At 36.3% G+C, this 11,909-nt stretch overlaps 1 protein-coding gene across 1 annotated transcript; it reads right to left on the bottom strand.

The window, feature by feature from the left end:
* Positions 1-2,354: 2,354 nt before the first annotated feature.
* On the bottom strand, positions 2,355-2,960 carry LOC119675236. The gene has a single exon (XM_038086425.1). It carries the CDS (start codon positions 2,958-2,960, stop codon positions 2,355-2,357), a length of 606 nt encoding a protein of 201 aa, XP_037942353.1.
* Between the last annotated feature and the right edge of the window lie 8,949 nt (positions 2,961-11,909).

Below are 11,909 nucleotides of genomic sequence, written 5' to 3'. Positions count from 1 at the left end.
AAAATATATTAACTATTATTTCGAAAAAAAAAAAAAAACTTTCGAAATAAAAGTTAATATATTTTAAAAAACAAATATAACCGCATTTAAACAATTTCGAAGTAATGACTCAAAAATTAAAACAAAAATCAATTATTACAGTTGTATAAGTATTGTTGTATTATTGTTGTATTAAGTATTGTTGTTGTAAGTTGTATGTGATTTATGTTGCAAAAAAAAAGTTGTATGTGATAGAGTTGTGTGTGATTGGTTTATATTTGGCTGAAAAAACAAGTGGCAATCATTCGAGCCGTCCCACAGCTAAATGTGCATAAACCATTTGTCATACCATAGCTCGATATTGTTATACTAGGAGAGTTGCCCGATCCCCAGGAAGTGCACCAAAAAGAAAACAGTAACAACACCACAAATGATTCATTAATCAAATGGCAGAGGAGCTGAACGTATCGCAGGAAAGAATGTGTGGCTTTTTGCCACACACTTTATTTTAAATACAAATAAATATTTATAAGACGATAAAAACGTTGTGTTATCAACACGTGCAAAAAAAAGGAAGAAGAAGGAAGCCAGTCGCCAGCCACTGAAGTTAGCTTCTGCTTGAAAATGGTCCTTTCGCCCACAGATGGCGCGAGTGCGTGTGCATTCACACACAAAGGGCGCTACAGTATGTGTGGCGAGTTCGCCACAGTACTCCCCCCTTAATAGCTGGGCCGGTGGTCTGGTTTGTTACCTATTGATTGTAACCTGCTACTCTAAAGGATCTTTCACATTAAAGGTTACTTGCTTCTTCGTTTGCGTCGTTCACTTAGTACCAGCATGTGCTAAGGAGTGCACTGTGTCAAATGTTTTCTTCCGAAGTGATGATGGAATATATGGTCTGATGATTCCTGTTGATACATCACAAAAGGTTGACATATCGGGTTGTAAAAAAAGTTTTTGTAAGTGAAGTGCTGAATCTGAATCTAATAGTTGCTTAAGCTCTTCATCTATTTTCTGATGGTTGCTAATCATCTCGAGATCTATAACCGTCGGCATATTAATAGCATCAATTCTGGATAAACTATCAGCCACTATGTTGTCATTACCATCTATGTATGATATGTTTGTTGTAAACTCTGCAATAAAACTCAGTTATCGTAGTTAACGTGGTGAAACTTTATCTGACTTTTGTTGGAATGCATAAATGAGCGGTTTGTGATCTGTTTGAATTGTAAAATTTCTACCTTTCAGTAAATGTCTAAAATTTTTGATGGCTAAATATATAGCTAGCAACTCTCTGTCGTACGTGCTGCAATTCTTCTGCGCTGCCTTGAGCTTCGAAGAGAAAAACGCAACCGGTCGCCAAACATCACCTTCTTGCTGTTCCAGTACTGCACCAACTGCGTTGCTTGATGCATCCGATGTCAATCGAATTGCACTTAATGGAGACAAAAATGTTAATTTAGGTAACGCGGTTACGCTTGTTTCACAGTTTTCAAATGCTGTATCTAACGTAGCAGTCCATGTTATAGGCGTGTTGTCGTTCTTTTTTGAATTTTTTAATAGCTCATTTAAGGGTGCTTGCAATTTAGCTGCCTGTGGAATGCACTTGCGGTAATAATTTAGGATTCCCAAAAAACGACGAACTTCTTTTACTGTCTTTGGCTTCGTGTATTCATTAATTACTATCACTCGTTCTGCAGGCGGGCTGATACCATCGACTGATACATCATACCCTAAAAAACTTAGTTGTGAAACTCCGAACTCGCACTTAGCGGTGTTTATGACAAGCTTGGCCTTATTTAGTGTTTTTAGTACTTTTTCTACATGTTCCAAATGCTGCTGTTCACTTTCTGAGAATATTAAAATATCGTCAAGGTAGCAGAAGACAAATGGCATTTTCCTGAAGAATGAATCCATATATCTTTGCGTAGCGTTTTTAAGACCAAACGGCATGACTACAAATTCAAATAACCCAATGGGTGTACTTACTGTGGTTTTCATATGTCATCAGCTTGCATCGGTATGTTATAGTACGCTCTGTGTATATCAATCTTTGAAAATAATTTGCTAGCATGTAGTTTTTCCGTCACTTGATCTAGGTATGGTTTTGGGTACCTATCTGGTTTGGTTTGGGCATTTAGCTTTCTGAAATCACCGCAGGCTCTCCAGGCACCCGTTTTCTTTTTGACCAGGTGAATTGGACTCGACCACGGACTGTTTGACGGACGAATAATTCCTTGCTCCAACAGCGTTGAAAATTCTTCGCGCATTGCTTTTAATTTTTTCGTTGAATAACGGCCTGACCTTTCATGCACTGGCTGACCATCAGTGACTATTTGATAACAGACTATAGATGCGTCAGTGATTGCTGTTTAAGGAATAATGGATACAGCCGATCCGGTGTCAATCGGAAACTTCATATTTGAGATACGATCAATCACATGTAAACGAGCTTCTTCAGTGCAGTGTTCCCGGACGTTATCGTTTACTGCACTTGTGGACGACAACAATTTTAGTTTTTCCTTTTGTTTGATATTAGTTGTTTGGCCGCCGAACTCGCATGGCTTTAAGCATTTGGTTGCAGCTGTTCCAAATTTAATGTGATAATAACAGACTTTTCGATCGTCGCGCTGACTTTTAAACTGAGTTCTGCTAGAACTGCGAGCCCTGCTTCGCCCCTGTGAGTTTCCTGGTCGACTGAGCTCTATTGCTATTTCACTTAGTTTACTTACCACTTGTTGCAGTGATATTTCTAACGCTGTCACACGCGCCTCCAATGTTGATTCCTCTGTGTTACTGCGTCGGTTAATTGCAGATGCGGTGGCCATAACATAATGCGGAGTGGGAATATTGTCAGTTATTCTATCTGCCAATTCGGCCATTTGATTAACATCCTTGGAGCTGCACGCAGATAAGATGCAACGAATGTTGCTAGGCAATCGCTGCAACCAAAGTGCTGACAAGGCGTCTTCAGACATATTTGACGCTGCCAGATCTCTCATCTCTCGAAGCAACTGCGTTGGACGCTTGTTAGACACGTCTAAATCCGTTAGCAATTTAATCAATTGTTTCTGACGCGACTCCCCAAATCGTAAAATTAATTCATTTTTCAACGTTTCATATTTGCCCGTAGCTGGCGGATTTTTTGCTATGTCTGAAACTTGACGAAGCGTTTCGCCGTCTAGTGCTGTGATTACCGTTTAGAATTTGGATAGGTCAGAGGTGATTCGATTGATGTGTAGTAATCCGTCCACTTGAGTAAACCATAACTCCGGGTCAGTTTGCAAAAATGAAGGCAAATTTGTTAACTTCACTGCATCAATATCGTTTTTTACTGTTGTGAAATTCGTGTCTGCTGCTGCTGACTTTGATGTTGTTTCTTTGTCGGCATTAGACGTTTCTGCTTCTTTGTTCTGCTTTGCGTCACCCAACATTGTGTAAGTTTGTTTTGACTCTATAAAATAAATGAATAACTTGCGCTACTTCCAATTATATGTTTAATTTGAGTTGGGGTCACCAATTATGTGGCTTTTTGCCACACACTTTATTTTAAATACAAATAAATATTTATAAGACGATAAAAACGTTGTGTTATCAACACGTGCAAAAAAAAGGAAGAAGAAGGAAGCCAGTTGCCAGCCACTGAAGTTAGCTGCTGCTTGGAAATAGTCCTTTTGCTCACAGATGGCGCGAGTGCGTGTGCATTCACACACAGAGGGCGCTACAGTATGTGTGACGAGTTCGCCACAAATGCATTTTAAAAAATGAGTTCAATAAAGTGCATGATCTTCAAATTTGGTTTTTTCTGAAGAGTCACTATTCGTAATTGAGCTTAACAAAAACAAGGAAGATGATCGAGTGTGCTTGCCAAAGAGATCAGCTGAAAATTTAAACATACGAATGGCTACCAGAAAGGATGCGCCACCGATGGCGCTCGTGTTCATCGGCTGCGGAGTAAAAATAAACAGCCACATCTACCGGAAAATTATTTTAGAGGGAGCAAGCCCTGGGAAGATCATTATCATTTGAAAAAAAATGATAAATAAAAATAAAGAGTGTCCGATAATTGAAATAAATTATTTTTATAAGTTAACACCCACAATGAATGAAGGCAACAGAAATGACAGTTCTTTTTGATAAAATGACATTGCGGAGAATGTGTGTCCATTAAAACGCTCGTGATTTGATTCTTAAACTCTAAAGTTTTATTATTCAGAAACACTAATCTACACAAATTTATAATGTCTGTTGGCACTAATGATGATGCGTCGCTTTTTGCCTTTTTTCTATTACCACATTTTTACTTTTCATAACAACGTTCGTATTCTACATTTGGTTGTTCGACATGTCAGGGATGTTATATGGCCGCCACATCAATCCCCCTTACGGTTGAGTGAGAAATGTACTCTTCAACCATACCTGGATATATAGTCTTTCGTCAACCTTTTGGTCTTGCCATTGTCCATGTCCTTGTTGTCGGCAGGACTGTTGTTCGGTTTATCGTTTACTCGATCAACGTTGTCAGTCACGGTGCCCTGCGAATCGTTAAATATGAAAGCTGCTTTCAACCGGTCAACGCTGATGTTGCTTTTTTGGCCATCTACATCGATCTTTAAAAATTTTTCGCTTCTCTCAAGCACTGGATACGGACCTTCGTATGGCGGTTGCAATGGTTTGCGAACTATTCAGTTCTTAACAAACACAAAAGATGATGTGAACAAATGTTTTTCAAAGAATGATTGGACGTACTTGTTGGTTGCAGATCCTTCATTCGGTTCAAAAATTCGGTAACATCATTGCTTTGCAGTATTTTATCACCTTGTTTAGTAACGAGGAATTCACCTGGTAGTCGTAAACTGCAGCCGAAGCTTAACTGAGCTGGAGATACGCCAATGTCTTCTTTAATATCATTTCGAAAACCTTATAAAATTAGCGCTAATGCATCGACCTAATTATAAGTTTGATAGCATTTTATGACGCTTTTAAGTGAGCGATGAAATCATTCTATGATGCCGTTGGATGCCGGATAGTACGCTGTAGTCCGCAAGTGTCGAATGCCTAAGATTTTTTGTCAATTCGTTAAACAATGATGATTCGAATTGACGACCTTGGTCTGTAATGACTCGTAACGGTATACCAAATCTTGCTACCCAATTGCTGTAAAATGCATGAGCTACTGTTTGTGCGGTTATGTCTTGAAGAGGACAAACTTCCGTCCATGGTGTGTATCGATCTGTCATCGTCAAGCAGTAACGAAAACCTTTGCACATGGGTAGAGGTCAGACAAAATCGATGTTGATATGCTCACAAACTCTGCGATTGGTGCTTGATTATTTCGATACGTTTTCGATCTTTGGCATGGAATGCACGCTTTAGCCCAGGTATTACAGTCTTTCTTAATGTCAAGCCAACCGAATCTTTCAGCCATCAGCTTCTTAGTAGCTTCAATTCCGGGATAATTGATGTTATGTAGCTGGTCGAAGAAAATTTTACGTAAGCTTTTAGTCACAAATGCATGTATCGCTCAGGAATATTGAATGACTTTAGCTGTGACACGAAATCTGGTCTAAGAAATGATTTATGCTCCTCGTCTTCGTCCTGCTGTAGAGCTAGTTCAGCATAATCAATTGTGTTGCTTGCATGAATAGCGTCGATTCGTGACATAGCATCTGCGACAAGATTTAGATTTCCCGGCAAATATCTTAGGTCCGACGTAAATTGTCCGATATAGATGAGCTGACGAGCTTGTCTGGGAGACGCCTTTTCTAAGCTTTGTTCGAACATATATAATAGGGGTTTGTAGTCGGTCAGAATCGAGAGCTGACGCCCTTCTAACATATGCTTATATAACGGCTCTGTAAGCACTTAGTAACTTCCTGTCATAGGTGCTATACTTTGCTTGGGCGCCTTTTAATCGTTCGGAATAGAATCCCAGTAGCTGCCAGTTGTTGTTTGTTAGCTGCTGCTGAACTGCACTTGTTGGTATGTTTGATGCGTCAACCGCTACTGCCAGTGGTGCTTCAGTTTTCGGGAAAGCCAACAGTGCTGCTTCAGCTAGTTGTTCCTTGCATTTTTCGAAAGCCTTTCGCGACTCATCCGACCAGGCAATTTTTGTCGTGTCTTTTTTTTTACTGACATTTAGTATTTTTGAAAGTATAGCCTGTTGCTAGGCGGCATGAGGCAGGAATGTTCGGAAGAAATTCACCATACGCAAGAAGCGTTTGAGGTCGCATTTTCTATCTGGCAATTTAACACCGTCTTTGCTAACCGTAAAACCCAGATATTCTACTTCCGGTTTTCCGAACACATATTTCGATGGCTGTATGATTATGCCGTTCTCTTGTAGTTTGGCGAAAACTTTTCTTAAGTGCGAACGATACTCGTCAGCGTTTTTTGAAGGTATCAACATGTCATTCAGATATGCCCATGTCATATCTCTCAAAATCTGATCCATGAAGCGCTGAAAAGTTTGACTCGCATTTCTAAGACCAAAAGTCATGAACATAAATTCGAACATGCCAAATGGAATCGTTATGGCAGTCTTTGGTATATTAGAGTTTTCAACTGGAATTTGATGTTACGCTCTGCGTAAATCAATTATAGAGAATATCTCGCATCCGCTGAGGGTGTGAGTGAAGTCATGTATATGCGGTATAGGATATCGGTCTGGCTCTGTGACACTATTTAGCTTACGATAAGCACCACACGGACGCCACTCGCCATTCTTCTCTTAACCATATGTAGCGGACTTGCTCATGGAGTTCGAGATGGTCGACAGATACCAACATCTAAGAAGAATTAGATTTCTGCTTTCACTGTTTACGTAGCTTTGCGTAAACCGGAGGACCTTTAGTTACAATATGATGAGTAATATCTGGTATTATTTTAATCGGGACATTTGTAGGACGAACTATGCTATCAAATTCATGTAAAATTTCGAGAAAAAGGTCATTACTGTTGATTGTTGATAATTTACACATGGATCATTGATTTTTATCAGCATGCACGAACTGGTTAACTATGTTCTCTAGTCAATTAGTTTTCGCCTGTGTAAATTAACAGAAATATCAAAATGTGAAAGAAAGTCTGCGCCTACTATAAGTTTCGATACGTAGGCTATAATAAACGTCCATGTAAATGGCCTTCTTAAGCCTATATCAAATGTCAACTTCGGTTGTGTCGCGTTTATCTGGCCTGCTTGTATGAATATCATTTATTGAACAAATGATTTGCTTCTGCCACTTTGTCAGTTAGAAGTGCAATCTTGTCTAATTACTCAACATTGCGTCGCCAGTTTGTTTGCCGGCCAAACTACACATTTCACGGAGCAATTGTGATGGCCGTCTGTCCCCTAGCTCGATGTCTTGCAATAATTTCTTTAGTATTTTCTGCTGCGATAAGTCAGGCTTTAAGAACTGTGTAGCCATCTACGGCTGGTGGGTTCAGAATAATATCGCTAACTTTTGACAAAATGTTGCTGTCCAACGCTGACACAATTTTGTGGAATTTCGTAATTTCGCATGTTATTGCAGCATTCATAAATTGTGATTCAATTTGCGCGGACCTGCCAGAAGGGTGGAATCATCACTGAAACTCTCGCCAGTTTTTAAGACGCTGCTATCGTCATGTTACCTAGTGTGTCCGCACTAGCTGTGTGTTTTGTTTGTTGCGGCTGTTCGGTTGCCTTGTTGTTCATTATACGTGTTTAGGCGGGGTCACCAATTATGTGGAAAATGTGTGTTCATTAAAACGCTCGTGATTTGATTCTTAAACTCTAAATTTTTATTATTCAGAAACACTAATCTACACAAATTTATAATGTCTGTTAATACTAATGATGATACGTCGCTTTTTGCCTTTTTTCTACACATTTACCACATTTTTTACTTCTTATAACAACGTTCGCAATCTACATTTGGATGTTCGATATGTCAGGGATGTTATATAGCCGCCACAACTTAACTTACGGTCAGAGTTGCCAGTTAATATTAATACGAAAAGTATTTCACATAACAACACCTAAGTGGGAGTACTTTTATTATATATAAAACATGATTTTAATATTTCATTCCCAATTTCCGTAAGCAAATAACATGATTTTCTGTAGTAAGTCCTTTGCTAAGAACGTCTGCATGTATTTCTTCTGTTGGTATATATTTGATTTCAGCAGTGCCGTCGTTAATCTTGCTGCGAATACAATGATAACCGACGTCAATAAGCTTTGTCTGTGCACAATTGAAATTAAAGATTTCAATTCTTTTGTGGTCTCAGATATGGCCATATATTCTGATTCAGTGCTTAAAAACGCTACTATGCGTTACTTACTGTACGCCCTAGTCATCGTCAACAAGACCATACAATAGACCATGGTTGCTAGAACCTTTAACTTATTTCAGGATTCGTATTACTGCTCCACGTTATAATAGGAATTAAACTAAGAAAGGTTACAACAAATGCAATCTCTGGTCGAATTGTAACAGATTCATACCTTAATGCTTCTATCAAACTTTGATGAGGATATATTTTCATAACATTTTCATCGATTTTTGGTGGTTTTGTTAAATTCGTGTTTAGTGCTATGAAGGTCTTCAGTGATTTAGAGTCTCTCATATAAAACCATTCAATGATGCTTTTTGCATACTTCTCTTGTAAAAGAAAAATATAATGCATGCTTAAATTTTGATGGAACTCGATGCCAAAGCAATTGCTAACTATTCCCATGTCCTTTATTCCCATGGTCGTTGGTTAATACATCGGTTTTTTGTTTTATAAAGTAGACATGGCAATAGCGTTATTTGTCGTCAATAATTATCACAAATTATTTTACTTCCAAATTCTATTGATCCGCACCAGTGAACTGCAACGAGTCATAATTTTAACACTCAGAGTGTACTCATAAAAAACCAAATCTAAATGCGTATAAATGTTTCTCTTCCATACTATTTATACACATTCACATTTGCCACAGAAATAATTCATAAGCATGTTCGTTAACGAATGCCGGTGCTTACAAATCAGCTTCACAATAATACGTATGATTCATGAATCATAGCATATACTCAGGTGAGTAAGAATAACTTGATGACTCGTGTGAGTTCTGTATGAAATTTAGTGCGAGCGCTGTTGTTTGCTAAGCAAAAAATTTCTGCGTCTAGTTTTATGCTTTTGGTGTGTATTGTTGTTGTTAGCATTCTAAATGCATGTGTTTTTTTTGTGTTCTTGAATATTTCTTGTGCATTAAAATAGGGGTTGTTACAGGTGGAAATTATATTTACTTTTATTTCAGGTTAATATACTACTTTTTTTTTTAAAAAAATCAGGTGCAGAAAAATAAATAGTTGTAAGTTAGAACAAAAAATAATTTTAATAAAATTTTTACTTTTTAATAAGTAGCTCAACTCACATGGTTACCAACACTAAAAATTCGTCTATTGTGAACGATGTTTGAAAGTACATACGAAACTTCCAAAATATTTTCATCGATAATTGCAAAGAATTATTATTCATTATCGAGATTTTAACATTAAATTTTATTACGTGTTTTGCAGACATAAGCCGAACAAAATCTCCATTCGTCCAGAGTTGCCATTGAAAATAGTGCTTATTTTATTTGTTCTTTTGCGACATGTTTGCAAAAGAAAAGACCTAATATTATTGTTAAGCAATTTTGAGGAAAATAATTCCTGGAATGCTTATACCATTTAATACATAATTATGCTTTTCTTTGATTAATTTTAGTAATAATTAGATTAAAAAATAAAATTGCAACTCATAATTAGTTTCTCTTATACAATAAAGTCTTAAAATCATATAAGTTTTTAAATGTTTACATATTTGTTACACAGGTTTCCGTATTAAACGAATATAGGCACAATAAACAAATTTTTCACGAATGTGACGTAATACTCATAAATGATTCATAAAACATTTGCATCATTTTCGTGTCGAATGTCGGCGTTTATGAGTATTATATGAGCAGAGTATAAATCATTAAGCGTTTTCGGTGGCTCGCAAGTATGGGAAAAAGAAGCAAGTTGTTGGTCTATACAACACTATTTTCTCTATCTAGGACTGTAGTTATATATTAGCCACAGACTTCGATCAGTAAAGAGAAAAGTGTTACCAACACAAAATGCGAACTATTTTGAACATTGATTGGAAATTCCAACCATTATTGTAATCATATGTCAAAAATCATATGTAAAGAAAAATTCAAACAAAATTAAAAATAAAATTATATTGAAAATAAGAAAAAAGAAAAAAATTATAGACGGATTCGAATAGCAAAGAAAGGACAAAGACAAAAATTTTTTATTTTTAATTTATTGAAATTTGGCTGACCATACAACGCTGTTTCGAGTATTGCCCAGTACTCTTCATCAGTGGTCTTTGGAAATAATCGAATTTTTATTTAATTAGTTTATAGTCCGTATATAATTTGTTTGGACTGCAAGTGCCAGGCTTAGAACATATGCCTGTCAAATTAGAAGCAATAACTAATCGTGTTTATCCACAAATAGCCAAGGCTGCACAAACTTTCAATGCTCAAATTCCTGCTTTTGTCTCTTATTTTTATTTAATTAGTGACACCAACCAAAGCACTTGCCGTGCTTTAAATTAGAACGAGCTTATAAACTACAGCTTTATTTGGAAACACAAGTTCAACGACTTTCAAGTTAATCTTTGAGCTTACCTATTTTTGCTTCAAAGCTATTCTTTTTGTAGAGACATCTGTTATGCATATTTTTGACAGGCACGAGTTCTAAGCCTGGCACTTGCAGTCTGAACAATTTATATACGGACTATAAACTATTTCCAAAGACCACTGATGAAGAGTACTTGGCAATACTCGAAACAGCGTTGTATGGTCAGCCAAATTTCAATAAATTAAAAATAAAAAAATTTTGTGTTTGTCCTTTCTTTGCTATTCGAATCCGTCTAACTTTTAAATAGTTTCTTTAGTCATAAAAAGACACACCATTATCGGCAAGAAAAAATTAACCTTAGAAAAAAATTATATGGTTTTATTTTGAAATTTTCAACATTTTACCTTTCTTTTTAATTGTGTATTTATTTTAATTTTTAATTTATATAAATATTTATTTTTATATAAAATGTAATTTGCTTGCATTATGTGCATATGTATATGCAAGATTTGCTATTTGCTAAAACATAGCACTTGACAGATTGCAACAGTGATGCACACTTGCGAGCCACCGCCTTATCTTAAATGTTTTTTTGACAAATATTTTTTGTTGTATTGTGTGCAATATGAAATGTAAAAATTGTAAACACTTAAAATTAATGACCTCAAATAAAAGAAAACAACATTAATATTAGAAGTGCAATGGTAAGCATTTTTATCTTATATTAGCCGTAATTCTTTCTCTTAGCGTAACAAAAAAATACTCGCAACTTACAAACAAAAACATTGAAGCAACAACAATGCTCTTAAAATGTTCAGAGTTAGGTTTTATTCGCAAAAATTTTAAGTCTTAAGTTATAGTGCACCCAAATTAAAAAATCAGTCTATTGTGATTGTGCACTGGAGATATGTCGCACAATTTCTTGTCGTCCGTTAAAATCATACTCGTATAAACATTTCATTTACTAATAAATTCAAATACATAAATAAATTAATTAATTAATTATAAGAAAGTCTAAAAACATGTTCAACAGAATATTAACTCGCACTTTGATTTAGGTATTGAGCTCACTTTCGACTTCCTGAGCTTTGCTATTTAGCAATAGATTACAGTAATCACTTAATAGGAGCAAGCGTTTTCAATAATCTATATAACAATATAGCTAACATTGATTACACCACTAATAAAAAAAACGCTACACACACCATCTAACGGCAACTAGAATCAGCAATAGTTACGTTTTTTATACAAACAACTGGTAACGACTAGTCATCTGGCGCA

This window comes from Teleopsis dalmanni, chromosome 2 (assembly GCF_002237135.1).
Source record: "Teleopsis dalmanni isolate 2A chromosome 2, ASM223713v2, whole genome shotgun sequence".
NCBI lineage: Eukaryota > Metazoa > Arthropoda > Insecta > Diptera > Diopsidae > Teleopsis > Teleopsis dalmanni.
Note: the sequence above shows the minus strand (reverse complement) of the source record. Positions and strands in the feature narration are given on the sequence as shown.

Coding starts and splice junctions, on each gene's coding strand:
- LOC119675236 (XM_038086425.1), bottom strand. CDS start 2,960: ATGTCTGAAGACGCCTTGTCAGCACTTTGGTTGCAGCGATTGCCTAGC.